The sequence below is a fragment of the Chiloscyllium punctatum genome, chromosome 45, assembly GCF_047496795.1.
Source record: "Chiloscyllium punctatum isolate Juve2018m chromosome 45, sChiPun1.3, whole genome shotgun sequence".
Lineage (NCBI taxonomy): Eukaryota > Metazoa > Chordata > Chondrichthyes > Orectolobiformes > Hemiscylliidae > Chiloscyllium > Chiloscyllium punctatum.
Window position 1 is genome coordinate 62414697 of NC_092783.1, and position 17734 is coordinate 62432430.

General features: G+C 49.5%; 1 protein-coding gene across 3 annotated transcripts in view; it reads right to left on the minus strand.

Annotated features, from left to right (window-relative positions):
* The window catches only part of LOC140467498 (protein PHTF1-like), a 49977-nt gene that overhangs the window by 2843 nt on the left and 29400 nt on the right, over positions 1 to 17734 (minus strand). For all 3 annotated transcript variants that reach the window (XM_072563914.1, XM_072563915.1, XM_072563916.1), the window contains 4 exons: positions 10339 to 10560; positions 5891 to 6019; positions 4198 to 4470; positions 2237 to 2368 (listed from right to left, as the gene is read on the minus strand). In XM_072563914.1, the coding sequence (XP_072420015.1) occupies positions 2237 to 2368; positions 4198 to 4470; positions 5891 to 6019; positions 10339 to 10560 (756 nt within the window). The remainder of the gene's footprint in view (positions 1 to 2236; positions 2369 to 4197; positions 4471 to 5890; positions 6020 to 10338; positions 10561 to 17734) is intronic.

The window sequence follows — 17734 nt, forward strand, 5'->3', positions numbered from 1 at the left end:
TTACTCACAGTGTGGAAACAGGCCCTTCGGCCCAACAAATCCACACCAACCCTCCAAAGCGCAACCCACAGACCCATTCCCCTACATTTACCCCTTCACCTAACACTACGGGCAATTTAGCATAGACAATTTAGCACGGCCAATTCATCTCACCTGCACATTTTTGGACTGTGGGAGGAAACCGGAGCACCCGGAGGAAACCCACACAGACACTGGGAGAATGTGCAAACTGCACACAGTCAGTCGCCTGACCTGAACCTGGGTCTCTGGTGCTGTGAGGCAGCAGTGCTAACCACTGAGGGAGATGAAGTGTCAGAATGAGCAGAACAGTAAGTGGTAGAAAAGAGTTGGAGAGAGAAAGAGGGATGTTAATTATAGAATCCCTGCAGCATGCAAGCACAGTTCAGAACCAAGGCCGCACTGACCCTCCAAAGAGCATCCCATCCAGACCCACCTTATCCCTGTAACCCTGCATTTCCCTGCCAATCCACCTAACCTACAAATCTTTGGACTGTGGAAGGAAACCGGAGCACCCCAGTGGAGATCATAAGGAGAATGTGCAAATTCCACACACCGTTGTCCGAGGGTGGAATTGAACCTGGGTCCCTGGTGTTGTGAGGCAGCAGTGCTAACCACTGAGCCACCGTACCATGTGTTGTTGACAAGAGTGGTACAGATTAAGGTTTATGCGATGATTGCCCAAGAATTTCTTCGGAGTGGCTTTCTTACTACAGACACGTGTAAGTTATTTTAACCAGAAATGTTGGAACATGGAAATTCAGCTTCTCCTTCTGCTCTTACATTCTTTAATTCAAACTCTGACCATTACTTTTCTGATGGAGCCAGAGTGGTGTCAGTTGTGAGGGGATGACTTGCTTCTATGAGCAGCACATTTGATCACTTTGCAGCTTCCCAGATATACACCTAAGGGACTATTGCTGTCCTCCCAATTGTCAAATTCTCACTCTCCAGGAAGATTCTATCCTGCCTCCAACTCTCTGACTTCCTAATCCATTCTTTTACTCTCATATCTCCATTCCTCAGGCATCTCCCCTCCCCACCCCTCAAATAGTTAGCTCCTCTTTCCCTACACGTCGTTTGGTGTGAAAGGAGCTGAGGGAAATGGGGACTTGGGTCATAAATAACCAGAAAAATTAATTCATCTGGAAATAAAGCTCACATAATCTGCTCTCTCCCGTCTACTATCCATTAGCTGAGACAGTTTCAATTAACCTGCTGTTCCAGTCTGTTATATGTGGCTCATTCAATGCTAAAGGCAATTGCGTTTTGACAGTACTCTGTATAATCATTAACCCAATGTGGGAAATAAACGTGCCCATCAGAAAGAGGAGATGATTCATTATTGAGACTGAGTCCATTGATCAACTTCACCCCAGTCAGTGTGTGTGTGTACCTGGTCGTTGGTTTGCAACCTTTTCAGTTATTTCAATCTGAGCCACTGTGCTCTAGAATGATCTCCGGAACCTTGAGATTCATTTGACAGGGAGCAGGCCTGAGCCACTTGAATCCAAGGCTGGTCCCTTCATTTTGATTTGCTTCAGGTTCTTTCCTCACTGGCCGAATGGCCCCGGGGAATCCTCCAATCTCTTCCCCAGCCTTGACTGATGGATCTGGTGCACCTCCTCTATGGGTATTTGCTTGGTCCTTGCCTGTTACCCTCCTCACACACTCACAGTGCTGTTAGTGAATCAGTGACAGTTCCCACCACCACCTCAAGGGGTAATTCGGGATGGGTAATAACGTTTGTTAGTGAATCTCACAACCCAAAAGCAAACTGAAAAGAATAATTAATTGCAGACTATTGCGATGATACAGACACATCTACAGCACACAAATAGAATAACAGAAGCAGACAAAATGGGCTGAATGGTCTTAAATGAATTAAATCAGAGGCCATTCAGCCCATCATGCCTGTGCCTACTTTTTAGTACAGACATTCAGTTAATTCTACTTTGCTGTTCTTACTCAATACCTTTATTAATATATTCCATTTGAAGGTTAATCCAATTCACTTTAAAAGTTATTGAATTGCTGCCCTTTCAAACAGTGAGTTACAGATCACGATGACTTCCTAGGTCAAATAATGCTCCCATATCACTTCTGGTTAATTTGCCAATCACCTGAAATCCAAATGTTCTGGATGCCCATCTCCTGCCAGCACAGCCTGATTTAACAAACTGTGTGTATGGTACGATTCGATGAGTTCCACACTTACCTTCAGGTAGGAACGCAGTGACAGCCACATCTTAATGTTCTGTACCTTCTTCAGCCTAAAATGAGGGATCTCAGACTTACGAGCCTTCCTCGCTGATGTCAGATGGCTGAAGAGCTTGGCAAATAGGAATCGCTATAGAGACAGCGATGAACAAATTAAGGGTTTGACCTTACCTCAGAGTAGGCATAGCAGTACCAGCATTCAATGGTGTTACCATCACTGAATCCCCCACTGTCAACATCCTGGGAGTTATCACTGACTGAAAAATCAACTGCATTAGCCACACACAGTAACTACATGAGTAAGTCGGACACTAGGAATCCTATGGTGAGTAAGGCTCTTCCTAACATCCCAAAGCCTGTCCACCATCGACAAACCACGAGTCAGGAGTGTGATGGAATACTCCCCACTTGCCTGGATGGGGGCAGCTCCAACAACACTCAAGAAGCTTAATACCATCCAGGAAAAAGCAGCCGTTTGATTAGCACCACATTCACACACATCCCCTTCCTCCACCACCAATACTCTGTATCCATAATTCGCGGAGTCATACAGCTTTGAAACAGACCATTAAGTCCAACCAGTCCATGCCAAACATAATCCCAAACTGAGCTAGTCCCACCTGCCTGTTCCTGGCCCATATTCCTGCACCCCTTTCCTATTCATGTACCTATTCAAATGAGTTTTAAACGCTGTAATTGTACCCACATCCACCACTTCCTCAGGAAGTTCATTCTACACACAAACCACCCTCCGTACAAAAAATTTTCCCCTCATGTCTTTTAAATCTCTCTCCTCTCACCTTAAATGTATGTCCCATACTCTTGAAATCCCCCATCCTCGAGAAAAGACAACTGTCTATCTATACCCCTCATGATTTGAAAACTTCTATCAGGACACCTTTCAATCTCCTACACTCCAGTGAAAAAAGTCCCAGCCTGTCAAGCCTTTCTTTATAGTTCAAACCTTTCATATGCTGATAAATCTCTTCTGAACTCTCTCCAGCTTAATAATTTCTTTTCTATAACTGAGCAACCAGAACTGCACAATTTTCTAGAAGAGGCCTCACCAATGTCCGGTACAACCTCAATGTAACTTCCCAACTCCTATACTCAAAAGACTGAGCAATGAAGGCTAAATGTCTTTTTTAACCATCCTGTCTATATATGATGCAAACTTTACAGAATTACGTGCCCGCACCCCGAGGTCCCTCTGTTCTCCATTAATTGTATAAGCCCTACCTTTGTTTGTTGTTCCAAAATGCAATACCTTGAATTTATCCAGATTGAACTCCATCTGCCATTTTTCAGCCCATTGACCAATTTGATCAAGATCGCTTTGAAATCTCAGAAAACCTTCTTCACTGTTCACTATGCCACCAATTTTGGTGTCATCCCCAAATGTATTAACCATGTCTTTTAAATCCTCATCCAAATCATTTATATAAATGACAAACAAAAGAGGACCCAGAACTGAACCTCCAACAATGCCGTCCAAACCCTCACCCACTCCCATCTAGAAGGACAAGGATCAGCAGATACATGGGAACACCACCCCCTGCAAGTTCCCCTCCAAGCCGTTCATCATCCTGACTTGGAAACATACAGCCATTCCTTCACTGTTACTGGGTCAAAATCCTGGAAATCCCTCCCCAGTGGCATTGTGGGTCTACCCAAACCGCATGAACGACAGCATTAAGACAATAAAGGCAACAAGCAATAGGAACAGGAGGAGGCCATTTGGCCACATGAGCCTGTGACGCCATTCAATAGGGGACCTGATACAGGTGTAGAGGAATGATCTGACATTCCTCATGTCCACATTCCCCATAATAAGGTTCAAGAAGAGAGTCCGCCAACCCCCTTGTCAAGGAGTAACTAGGGTCAGACAATAAATACTGGCCTCACCTACATCCCATGACCGGAAAATAAGCGTTACAGAGAGAGGGTGCTGTCACTCACCTGTTTATATGTTTTCTCTGCCACACAGAGAATGAAGAAAACCATCCATGTCAGACAGAACCGTTCGATAACATTAATGAGCACCAGGCTGAGCAGCGGTCCATCAGGACTTGCACCACAGGCAACTGTCAGGAACTCCGAGACGGAAGACGACGCCAGCTGCTCAACGTCCTTGTGTTGGAAAAGGCGGAATGCGAAGGGCAGCAAGGTAAGGATCGTTGTCACCAAATATCCCAGGATGCGGTAACCATTCTCCTGCTCAAAGGTACTGGCCTGGAGAGAAGTCAGGAAAACAGCTGCCTGTTACAAAGAGGCGCAAGGCTGGGAAAGTGCGAATAGAAAATAATGCAGGGAAGGGTGCAGAGGAAATTTACCAGAATGGTGTTTGGGATGGAGCAGTTTAACAATGAAGAGAGGCTGGATAAACTCGGATTGTTTTTTATAGATCAGACAGCTGAGAGGGGACCTGATAGAGGTGTGTAAGGTCATGAGGAGCATGGACAGGATAGATAGAAGCAACCCTTAGCTGCAGGGTCAATAACAAAGGGGGTATAAGTTTAAGATGAAGGGGAAAAGGGTTAGAAGGGATTTGAGAATTAAGCTTTTCACCCAGAGAGTGGTGGAGGTCTGTCTGGGAGGGAGGTGGGGGGGATGAGGTTAAAGCAGGAAACTTCATAACCTTTAAAAAGTACTTGGATGAGCACGTGAAAGGCTTTCAGCCAAGTTCTGGAAAGTGGGATTAGTGTAGATAGGTCAGCACAGCCTCGATGGACCGAAGGGCCTCTTCCGTGGCGTGTGACTATGATTCACACCGTATCACCTTCCCTGGGTCAGCGTCCCTTATAGCCCACCACCCACATCAAAAGTCGTCCTTAAAACCCTGTAGGAGGTAGGAGCAAAATTAGGCCATTCGTCCCATCGCTTGCTCCACCATTTGAGCCTCCCCACTTTGCCAATACGACCTGTCCACCCACCTATCATCTGCAAACTTAGCAACAATGCCCTCAGTTCCTTCATCTAGATTGTTAATGTATAATGTGAATAGTTGTGGTCCCAACACTGACCCCTGTGGAACTGCACTCGGCATGGGCTGAATGTAACACTGTATTCTGCATTCAGTTTGGTTACCCTGATATACCAATGTAAGATATGATTTGTCTGCTTAGCATGCAAAACAATACTTTTCACTGTGTCTTGGTACAATCTCGCAACAATCATAAATCAAATCAAATCTTGTCAAAAGCCTCTTTATCTCCACTCTCTGCCTTTTGCCAGTCAGCCAATCCTCTATCCATGCCAGGACCATGGGGCTCTTAGGGAATAATCCGAGTTTATCCAGCCTGGCTTCATCGCTGAAACTCTCCACCCAGGTGACATCCTGGTGAATCTCTTCTGCACCTTTCCTCCTACTTTGGACCGTTCCCAAAAACCTATTACATCTACTTTGCCCTTTCCATGTTTCCCGGAACCTTCCGGCTCCTATCCTCCCCTCCGCTTTCGCCCACTCTCCTCAGCCCCTTCCCCATCTCAACCATGACGATCCCCCAGCATGAGTCTTTCCACCTCCCACCACCCCTCCACCCCACTCTGAGTTCTCCCAGTTCTGGGTTTGTCCTGAACAAGTGACACTCCAAGCTAATTTCACTCCCTTGTCACAGTCCGCACCAATGTTGTCTCGCCTCGGAAAACGCACCTTCTTCATAATCATTTCACTGATCTCCAGAACTGACATATCAAACTTTTTACAGTCGTTCCCTTCCCAGACGATAGCACTGACCCGCTGGGAGGCTGTGCTGCTGCTGTACAGCCATTGTAAGTGGTTCTGGAAATAAAACACAGCAATTTTAGTTATGACTACTTTTAAAATTTATTCACAGGGTGTAAGTGTTGCTGGCTGTGACAGCACTTATTGCACATCCCTAATTACCCAGAGGTAGTTCAAGGTTAACTACACTGCTGTGGGTCTGGAGTCACGTGTCGGCCAGATCAGGTAAGGATGGCAGTTTCCTTCCCTAAAGGACATTAATGACCCTAAAGGAAACATTTTATTTTCCCAAATAATGTTCAGCTTCTAGATTTTTACTGAATTCAAAGATCACCACCTGTATCTCTGGAACATTCGTTGGGTCTCTGGATTAACAGTCCAGTGATAATACCACCAGCCATCACCTCCCATCTCTGAAACTGTTACTGTCCATCTCTCTGGAATAAAGCAGGGACCTTCGTCAGTAGATAGGGAAGGGTGCAGAGGCTGGAGGAGGTGACAGAGATAGGGAGGGAGGTGCAGGGGTCAGAGGAGGGTATAGGGATAGGGAGGTGGGTGTAGGGGCTGGAGGAGGGGACAGGGATAGTAAGGGGTGTAGGGGCTAGAGGAGGGGACAGGGATAGGGAGGGGTGTAGAAGGCTGGGGGTGCTGACAGAGATTGGGAGGGGTGTAGGGGCTGGAGGAGGTTACAGAGATAGGGAGGGGATATGGGGCTGGAAGAGATGGTAGAGATAGGGAGGGGTGTAGGAGCACGGAGGTTTACACACTGTCGTGACTCTGGTGTCGAATCAACATCAACCATAAACCTATCGAGTGTAGAGACTGTTAAATTACATCATGATGATGCAGTGACCCAGTTCTGGAAAATGGCGATGGATCAAATTTGGATTAATGAGAGATTCGGTTTTGTCCAAAAATCATCCCTTCCCAGTGGGATAACGGGAAATTTTAAAGGAAGACTTTGTTGGTTGCTCCGTGCTTAGCCAAATCTGCAGCTTGTATCTGATCATCACTTGTCATCTGACTGTGCCATCCATTGACAGAGTTAGAACACAGCAAGGGTGAATTCAGGCCTACCTATGCCTCACCATTACAGTTCCCGTTAAAACGATGTGAAACACTTGTGAACATAGCTAATAGATTAGATTCCCTACAGTGTGGAAACAGGCCCTTCGGCCCAACCAGTCCACACCGACCCTCTGAAGAGTAACCCACCCAGACCCATTTCACTCTGACTAAAGCACCTAGCACTATGAGCAATTTAGCATGGCCAATTCACCTGCCCTGCACATCTTCGGACTGTGGGAGGAAACTGGAACATGCGGAGGCGAATGTTGTTCCTCTTTTCAGGAAGGGTAATAGGGAAATCCCTGGCAATTACAGACCAGTCAGTCTTACGTCTGTGGTCAGCAAAGTTTTGGAAACAATTCTGAGGGATAGGATTTATGACTATTTGGCAAGGCATATAAAGGCAGTGTGATTAAAGGCAGTCAGCATGGCTTTGAGAGGGACAGGTCATCTCTCACAAATCTTATTGAGTTCTTTGAGGAGGTGTCAAGACAGGTCGACGATGGTCGAGCAGTGGATGTGGTGCATATGGACTTCAGCAAGGCATTTGATAGGGTTCCCCATGGTAGGCTCATTTCATAAAGTCAGGGGGTATGGGATAGAGGGAGATTTGGCTATTTGACAGAAAGCAGAGAGTGGTTGTAGATGGAAAGATGGAGGTCAGTGTTGAGTGGGGTCCCACAGGGCTCTGTACTTGGGCCTCTGCTCTTTGTAGTTTTTATAAATGACTTGGATGAGGAGGTTGGGGGCTGGGTTAGCAAATTTGCAGATGACATAAAGGTTGGCGGTGTCGTCGATAGTATAGAGGGCTACTGTAGGCTGCAGCGTGACATTGACAGGATGCAGAGCTGGGCTGAGAAATGGCAGATAGAGTTCAACCTGAATAAATGCGAAGTGATTCATTTTGGAAGGTCGAACTCGAACGCTGAATATAGGATTAAATACAGGATTCTTGGCAGTGTGGAGGAACAGAGGGATCTAGGTGTGCAAGTACATAGATCCCTCAAAGTTGCCACCCAAGTGGATAGGATTGTTAAGAAAGCATATGGTATTTTGGCTTTCATTAATAGGGATATCAAGTTTAAGAGCCGCGAGGTTTTGCTGCAGCTCTACCAAGTCCCTGGTGAGACCACACTTGGAATATTGTGTCCAGTTCTGGTCGCCCTATTATAGGAAAGATACAGCAGATTTGGAGAGGGTGCAAAGAAGGTTTACAAGGATGCTGCCTGGACTGGAGGTCTTGCCTTATGAAGAAAGGTTGAATAAGCTCGAACTTTTCTCTCTGGAGAGGAGGAGGAAGAGAGGAGACCTGACCGAGGTACAAAATAATGAGAGGAATAGATAGAGTCAATAGCCAGAGACTTTTCCCCAGGGCAGGATTGGCTGGTACAAGAAGTCATAGTTTGAAGATATTAGGAGGAAGGTATAAAGGAGACAGAGGTAGGTTCTTTATGCAGAGAGTTGTGAATGCGTTGCCAGCGGTGGTGGTGGAAGCAGAGTCATTAGGGATATTTAAGCAACTGCTGGACATGGATAGCAGTGAGTTGAGGGGTGCATAGGCAAAGTTACTATATTTTACATTAGGATTAAGTCTCGGCACAACATCGTGAGCCTATTCTGCACTGTATGTTTCTACATTCTGTGAAACCCACGCTGACATGGGGAGAATGTGCAAACTCCACACAGACAGTCACCCGCGGCTAGAATCGAACCTGGGACCCTGGTGCTGTGAAGCAGCAGTGCTAACCACTGAGCCACCGTGTCATACTACAGGAAGGTTAAAAGTGTGTTTGATGGAAGTTAGCCCAGTGACTGAGAGATTATGGTGAGAAATGGACATTAATAACAAGCAGGAGATTTCCCCATTGAGTTTTTCCCCATTGAGATTTCCCCCATTGAGTTTTTCCCCATTGAGTTTTTCCCCATTGAGTTTTCCCCCATTGAGTTTTTCAGCCATTGAGTTTTTCCCCATTGAGTTTTTCCCCATTGAGTTTTTCAGCCATTGAGTTTTTCCCCATTGAGTTTTTCCCCATTGAGTTTTTCAGCCATTGAGTTTTTCCCCATTGAGTTTTTCAGCCATTGAGTTTTTCCCCATTGAGTTTTTCCCCATTGAGTTTTTCCCCATTGAGTTTTTCAGCCATTGAGTTTTCCCCATTGAGTTTTTCCCCATTGAGTTTTTCCCCATTGAGTTTTTCAGCCATTCTGAAACATCAGACAAACAACTGGGGACAGTTCTGACAAATAGCTGCTGCTTGTTTAATAGCTGTGGTTAAGATCCAGCCACATTCCTGGTGCTGGATAAAGTATTTATATCATAAAGTCTATTCACAACATTGACTTTTTTCTGTCTTATTTAAAAATATCTAAATAAAACTATATATATATTATATACACCACAGGTGAAAGGAAAAAAGAATAAACTCCAGCCAGTAGCCTCTAGTCTGAACTCTATCCTGTGTCATTACCCTTCCTCTGAGCCAGGAGAGTCAGGTCCCACCTGCTCCTGAGGTGGGGACGGTAACACACACCAATTACTGGCTCCCTGCTTCCACCTGGTCTCAGACATTCCTACCAATTCCAATTGATTATAACATTCCCTGTGGAAAGGTAGAGGTGAGAATACCTATCCCACACATTGAAGAATTTTTGATAACGTGGTGCAAGCAGCTCAAGTAGAGAATATTCTGATCGAATCCTGTAGGAAAGGGGGCACGGAGCCAGTGTGTGGGCAAATCAGGTTAGGCAGTGACATCAATTCTGGAAAAGGGTCACGGCACTCCGAGTGGCTCAGTGGTTAGCACCACTGCCTCACAGCGCCAGGGATCCAGGGTTTGATTTCCGCCTCGGGTGACTGTCCGTGTGGAGTTTACACATTCTCCCCGTGTCTGCGGTGATGGGAACCACAAAACGACTTGACTGTCATCAAATCTGCCCGTTCAATATTGCCCATCACTGCAGCAAAGCTGCCACCCTTACCTGGTCTGGTCTACATGTGACTCCAGACCCTGAGCTGCCGTTCTGAAAAAATCCTGGAAGGTCACTTCGCTGCATTCAAAGCAGTTGCTCACCCCCACCATCTCGAAGAGAACCAGAGGTGGGCAGTAAATGCTGGCTTTGCAAGACCCACCCGCAATCCTGTGAATGAATTTAAAATTATACACACCGCAGGCAACCATTCACCTTTCTGACTGGTGCTAGCTCCTTGATTGATAATGTTATGGGGTGTTCTACAACGTTAAGGAAGTCTGCACCAATACAAAAAGTTATTGTAAGGGCTGGACAGTTGTTCTCCAGCCAGGAGGACCCACCTGTTGGTTTCCTTCCTCTGTTGGGGTCTTCTTGGACCGAGTCGGTCTGTGCACGCCCTCACACTCACTCTCACTGGAGTAAGAGGAATGGCAACGGGGTCCATTGAGGAGGTCATCCCACAACATGTCCTCTGTCTCGGAACCGTGCTGACTACTCTCTGATGCTGGCTGTGACCTGTCACAGGTCAGGGAACTGAAGGTCATGTAGGACTTGGAACTGTTCTGAAAGACATGGAAGCATTTTAATGATAAATCATTTAGCAAACAAGAGGCTTTCTGTACACACACCTGCTGCACAACAAAATCCTGTCAACACATCAGCCAGAGGTGGAGCTAATCACTGTAAAAGTTAACTCCAGCATAGTCAGAGAAAGAACAATGTTGATTACCTACCAATGCGCAGTTTATACAAATCCAGCTCTCACCAAGTGTAGGAACGACAAGTTGTTTAACATCTGTTAATGCTGAGAATGTTGACAATAAAGGAGAAAGCAAGATTCTCTTCACTCATGTGGAGACAGGAAGGACGGCAGATGCTGGAAGCCAGAGTCAATAGACGTGAAACTGGAAAATCACATCAGGTCAGGCAGCATCCGAGGGGCAGGAATGTCAATGTCTGAAAGGGTTTGGGACTAAATCCTGCCACTCAAATTGAGATAGGGTTGTTAAGAAGGTGTATGGTGTATTGGCTTTCATTAACAGGGGGATTGAGTTTAAGAGCTGCAAAGTTTTGCTGCAGCTCCATAAAACCTTGGTCAGACTACACCTGGAATATTGTGTCCAGTTCTGGTCGCCTGAGGGAGTGCTGCCCTACAAGATGGTCAATACTGAGGGAATAATGCACTGATAGAGATTCAGGACTGAGGGAGTGATGCATTGTTAGGGGGTCAGTTCAGAGGGAGTGCCGCTTTGCTAGAGGGGCAGTACTGACAGAATGCTGCACTGTCAGAGGGTCAGTGCTGAGGGAGTGCTGTACTGTCACAGAGTCAGTACTGAGGGTGTGCTGCGCTGTCAGAGGGTCAGTACAGAGGGAGTGACGCACTGTTAGAGGGTCAGTACAGACGGAGTGCTGCATTGTCAGAGGGTCAGTACAGACGGAGTGCCACCCTGTTAGAGGGTCAGTGCTGAGAGAGTGCCGCCCTATTAGAGGGTCAGTACAGAGGGAGTGCTGCACTGTTAGAGGGTCAGTACAGAGGGAGTGCTGCACTGTCAGAGGGTCAGTACTGAGGGAGTGATGCACTGTCAGAGGGTCAGCGCTGAGGGAGTGCTGCACTGTCAGAGGGTCAGTACAGAGGGAGTGCTGCACTGACCGAGGGTCACTGCTGAGGGAGTGCTGCACTGTTAGAGGGTCAGTACTAAGGGAGTGCTGCATTGTCAGAGGGTCAGTACTGAGGGAATGCTGCACTGTTAGAGGGTCAGTACTGAGGGAGTGCTTCACTGTCAGAGGGTCAGTACTGAGGGAGTGCTGCACTGACCGAGGGTCAGTACTGACGGAGTGCTGCACTACCATAGGGTCAGTACAAAGGGAGTGCTGCAGTGTCAGAGGGTCAGTCCTGAGGGAGTGCTGCACTGTCAGAGGGTCAGTACTAAGGGAGTGCTGCACTGTCAGAGGGTCAGTACTGAGAGAATGCCGACCTGTTAGAGGGGCAGTACAGAGGGAGTGCCGCACTGTTAGAGGGTCAGTACAGAGGGAGTGCTGCACTGTTAGAGGGTCAGTACTGAGGGAGTGCTGCACTGTTAGAAGACAGTAGCGAGGGAGTGCCGCACTGTCAGAGGGTCAGTACAGAGGGAGTTCCGCACTGCCAGAGGGTCAGTACTGAGGGAGTTCCGCACTGTCAGAGGGTCAGTACTGAGAGAATGCGGCACTGTCAGAGGGTCTGTACTGATGGAGTGGTGCACTACCATAGGGTCAGTACAAAGGGAGTGCTGCACTGTCAGAGGGTCAGTCCTGATGGAGTGCTGCACTACTAGAAGGTCTGTACAAAGGAAGTGCTGAACTGTCAGTGGGTCAGTACTGAGAGAATGCCGCCCTGTTAGAGGGGTCAGTACAGAGGGAGTGCCACACTGTTAGAGGGTCAGTACAGAGGGAGTGCTGCACTGTTAAGGGATCAGTACAGAGGGAGTGATGCCCTGTTAGAGGGTCAGTACAGAGGGAGTGCCGCACTGTCAGAGGGTAAGTACTGAGGGAGTGCCGCACTGTCAGAGGGTCAGTACTGAGGGAGTGCTTCACTGTCAGAGGGTCAGTACTGAGGCAGTGCTTCACTGTCAGAGGGTCAGTACTGAGGGAGCGCTGCATTGACCATGGGTCAGTACTGACGAAGTGCTGCACTACCATAGGGTCAGTACAAAGGGAGTGCTGCGCTGTCAGAGGGTCAGTCCTGATGGAGTGCTGCACTACTAGAAGGTCTGTATAAAGGGAATGCTGCACTGTCAGAGGTCAGTACTGAGGGAGTGCTGCCCTACCAGACAGTCAATACTGAGGGAGTAATGCACTGATGGAGGGTCAGAACTGAAGGAGTGCCGCCCTGTCAGAGGGTCAGTGCTGAGGGAGTGCTGCACTGTCAGAGGGTCAGTACCGAGGGTGTGCCGCCCTGTGAAAGGGTCAGTACAGAGGGAGTGCTGCACTGTCGTAGGGTCAGGACTGAGGAAGTGCCGTACTGAGGGAGTGCTGCACTGTCAGAGGGTCAGTACAAAGGGAATGCTGCACTGACAGATGGTCAGTACTGAGGGAGTGCTGCACTGTCGGAGGGGCAGTACTGAGGGAGTGCCACCCTGTTAGAGGGTCAGTACAGAGGGAGTGCTGCACTGTCAGTGGGTCAGTACTGAGGGAGTTCTGCACTGTCAGAGGGTCAGTACAGAGGGCATGCTGCACTGTTAGAGGGTCAGTACTGAGGGAGTGCTGCACTGTTAGAAGACAGTAGCGAGGGAGTGCCGCACTGTCAGAGGGTCAGTACTGAGAGAATGCGGCACTGTCAGAGGGTCTGTACTGATGGAGTGGTGCACTACCATAGGGTCAGTACAAAGGGAGTGCTGCACTGTCAGAGGGTCAGTACCGAGGGTGTGCCGCCCTGTGAAAGGGTCAGTACAGAGGGAGTGCTGCACTGTCGTAGGGTCAGGACTGAGGAAGTGCCGTACTGAGGGAGTGCTGCACTGTCAGAGGGTCAGTACAAAGGGAATGCTGCACTGACAGATGGTCAGTACTGAGGGAGTGCTGCACTGTCGGAGGGGCAGTACTGAGGGAGTGCCACCCTGTTAGAGGGTCAGTACAGAGGGAGTGCTGCACTGTCAGTGGGTCAGTACTGAGGGAGTTCTGCACTGTCAGAGGGTCAGTACAGAGGGCATGCTGCACCATCAGAGGGTCAGTACTGAGGGAGTGCTGCACTATTAGAGGGTCAGTACTGAGGAAGTGCTTCACTATCAGAGGGGCAGTACTGAGGGAGTGCTGCGCTGTCAGAGGGTCAGTCCTGAGGGAGTGCTGCACTGTCAGAGGGTCAATACTGAGGGAGTGCTGCACTGTCAGAGAGTCAGTACTGAGACAGTGCCGCCCTGTCAGAGGGGTCAGTACAGAGGGAGTTCTGTCCTGTCAGAGGGTCAGTCCTGAGGGAGTGCCGCCCTGTTAGTGGATCAGTACTGAGGCAGTGATGCACTGTTAGTGGTCAGTACAAAGCGAGTGCTGCACTGTCAGTGGGTCAGTACAGAGGGAGTGCTACACTGTCACAGAGTCAGTACTGAGGAAGTGCAGCCCTGTTAGATGGTTAGTACTGAGGGAGTGCTGCCCTACCAGACAGTCAATACTGAGGGAGTAATGCACTGATGGAGGGTCAGTACTGAAGGAGTGCCGCCCTGTCAGAGGGTCAGTGCTGAGGGAGAGCTGCACTGTCAGAGGGTCAGTACCGAGGGCGTGCCACCCTGTCAGAGGGTCAGTACAGAGGGAGTGCTGCACTGTCAGAGGGTCAGTACTGAGGGATGCGGACCTGTCTGAGGGTCAGTACTGAGGGAGTGATGCACTGATAGAGGGTCAGTACAGAGGTACTGCTGCCCTACAAGAGGGTCAGTACTGAGAGAGTGCCGTCCTTTTAGAGGGCGTGATGCTGAGGGAGTGATGCACTGATAGAGGGTCAGTACCGACAGAATGCTGCACTGTCAGAGGGTCAGTACAGAGGGGGTGCCGCCATGTTAGAGGTTCAGTACTGAGGGAATGCTGCACTGTCAGAAGGTCAGTATAGAGGGAGTGCTGCACTGTCAGAGGACCAGTACTGAGGGAGTGCCGCCCTGTTAAGGGATCAGTACAGAGGGAGTGATGCTCTGTTAGAGGGTCAGTACAGAGGGAGTGCCGCACTGTCAGAGGGTAAGTACTGAGAGAATGCGGCACTGTCGGAGGGTCAGTACTGAGGGAGTGCTGCACTGTCGGAGGGGCAGTACTGAGGGAGTGCCACCCTGTTAGAGGGTCAGTACAGAGGGAGTGCTGCACTGTCAGTGGGTCAGTACTGAGGGCGTTCTGCACTGTCAGAGGGTCAGTACAGAGGGCATGCTGCACCATCAGAGGGTCAGTACTGAGGGAGTGCTGCACTGTCAGAGGGTCAGTACTGAGGGAGTGCTGCACTATTAGAGGGTCAGTACTGAGGAAGTGCTTCACTATCAGAGGGGCAGTACTGAGGGAGTGCTGCGCTGTCAGATGGTCAGTACTGAGGGAGTGATGCACGGTCAGAGGGTCAGTACTGAGGGAGAGCTACACAGTCAGAGGGTCAATACTGAGGGAGTGCTGCACTACTGGAGGGTCCATACAAAGGAAGTGCTGTACTGTCAGAGGGTCAGTACGGAGAGAGTGCCGCCCTGTTAGAGGGTCAGTGCTGAGGGAGTGCAGCCCTATTAGAGGGTCAGTACAGAGGGACTGCTGCACTGTCAGAGGGTCAGTCTTGAGGGATGCGGACCTGTCCGAGTGTCAGTACTGAGGGAGTGCTGCACTGTCAGAGGGTCAGTACTGAGGGAGTGCTGCCCTGTCAGAGGGTCTGTACAGAGGGAGTGCAGCACTGTCAGAGGGTCAGTACAAAGGGAGTGCTGCACTGTCATTGGGTCAGTACAGAGGGAGTGCTGCACTGTCAGAGGGTCAGTACTGAGGGAGTGCTGCCCTGTCAGAGGGTCTGTACAGAGGGAGTGCAGCACTGTCAAAGGGTCAGTACAGAGGGAGTGCTGCCCTGTCAGAGGGTCAGTACTGAGGGTAGTGCTGCCCTATTAGAGGGTCAGTACTGAGGGAGTACTGCACTGCCAGAGGGTCAGATCTGAAGGAGTGTGCACTACGAGAGGGTCAGTACAGAGGGAGTGCTGCACTATTACAGGAGGAGCACAGAGGGAGTGCTGCACTGTCAGAGGGTCAGTACTGAGGGAGTGCGGCACTGTGAGAGGATCAGTGCAGAGGGAGTGCTGCACTGTCAGAGGGTCAGTACTGAGGGAATGCCGACCTGTTAGAGGGTCAGTACTGAGGGAGTGCTGCACTGTCAGAGGGTCAGTGCAGAGGAAGTTCTGCACTGTCAGAGGGTCAGTACTGAGGGAAGGCTGCACTGTCAGAGGGTCAGTTCTGAGGGAGTGCTGCACTACGAGAGGGTCAGTACAAAGGGAATGCTGCCCTGTCAGAGGGTCAGTACAGAGGGAGTGCTGCACTGTCAGAGGGTCAGTACTGAGGGAGTGCCGACCTGTTAGAGGGTCAGTACAGAGGGAGTAATGCACTGTTAGAGGATCAGTACACAGGGAAAGCTGCACTGTTAGAGGGTCAGTGCAGAGGAAGTGCTGCACTGTCAGAGGGTCAGCACAGAGGGAGTGCCGCACTGTCAGAGGGTCAGTACTGAAGGGGTGCCGCCGTGATAGAGGGTCAGTGCAGCTTTCCCTGTGTACTGATCCTCTAACAGTGCATCACTCCCTCAGTACTGACCCTCTGACAGTGCAGCACTCCCTCAGTACAGTCAGAGGGTCAGTACTGAGGGAGTGCCGCACTGTTAGAGGGTCAGTACTGAGGGAGTGCGGCACTGTCAGAGGGTCAGTATTGAGGGAGTGCTGCACTGTCAGAGGGTCAGTACTGAGGGAGTTCCGCCCTGTTAGAGTGTCAGTACTGAGGGAGTGCTTCACTGTCAGAGAGTCAGTACAGAGGGAGTGCTGCACTACGAGAGGGTCAGTACAAAGGGAGTGCCGCACTGTCAGTGAGTCAGTACGGAGGAAGTTCTGCACTGTCAGAGGGTCAGTACTGAGGGAGTGATGCAATGTTAGGGGGTCAGTTCAGAGGGAGTGCCGCTTTGTGAGAGGGGCAGTACTGAGGGAGTGCTGCACTGTCAGAGGGTCAGTACAGAGGAAGTTCTGCACTGTCAGAGGGTCAGTACTGAGGGAGAGCTGCCCTGTTAGAGGGTCAGTACTGAGGGAGTGCTGCCCTACAAGATGGTCAATACTGAGGGAATAATGCACTGATAGAGATTCAGTACTGAGGGAGTGATGCATTGTTAGGGGGTCAGTTTAGAGGGAGTACCGCTTTGCTAGAGGGTCAGCACAGAGGGAGTGCTGCACTGTCAGAGGGTCAGTACTGAGAGAGTGCTGCACTGTCACAGGGTCAGTACTGAGAGAGTGCTGCACTGTTAGAGGGTCAGTACTGAGGGAGTGCTGCACTGTCAGAGGGTCAGTACTGAGAGAGTGCTGCACTGTTAGAGGGTCAGTACTGAGGGAGTGCTCCCCTTTTAGAGGGTCAGTACTGAGGGAGTGCTGCACTGTCACAGGGTCAGTGCAGAGGAAGTTCTGCACTGTCAGAGGGTCAGTACTGAAGGAGTGCTGTCTGTCAGAGGGTCAGTACTGAGGGAGTGCTGCACTGTTAGAGGGTCAGTACTGAGGGAGTGCTTCACTGTCAGAGAGTCAGTACTGAGGGAGTGCTGCTCTGTCAGAGGGTCAGTACAGAGGGAGTGCTGCACTACGAGAGGGTCAGTACAAAGGGAGTGCCGCACTGTCAGTGAGTCAGTACGGAGGAAGTTCTGCACTGTCAGAGGGTCAGTACTGAGGGAGTGATGCAATGTTAGGGGGTCAGTTCAGAGGGAGTGCCGCTTTGTGAGAGGGGCAGTGCTGAGGGAGTGCTGCACTGTCAGAGGGTCAGTACAGAGGAAGTTCTGCACTGTCAGAGGGTCAGTACTGAGGGAGAGCTGCCCTGTTAGAGGGTCAGTACTGAGGGAGTGCTGCCCTACAAGATGGTCAATACTGAGGGAATAATGCACTGATAGAGATTCAGTACTGAGGGAGTGATGCATTGTTAGGGGGTCAGTTTAGAGGGAGTGCCGCTTTGCTAGAGGGTCAGCACAGAGGGAGTGCTGCACTGTCACAGGGTCAGTACTGAGAGAGTGCTGCACTGTTAGAGGGTCAATACTGAGGG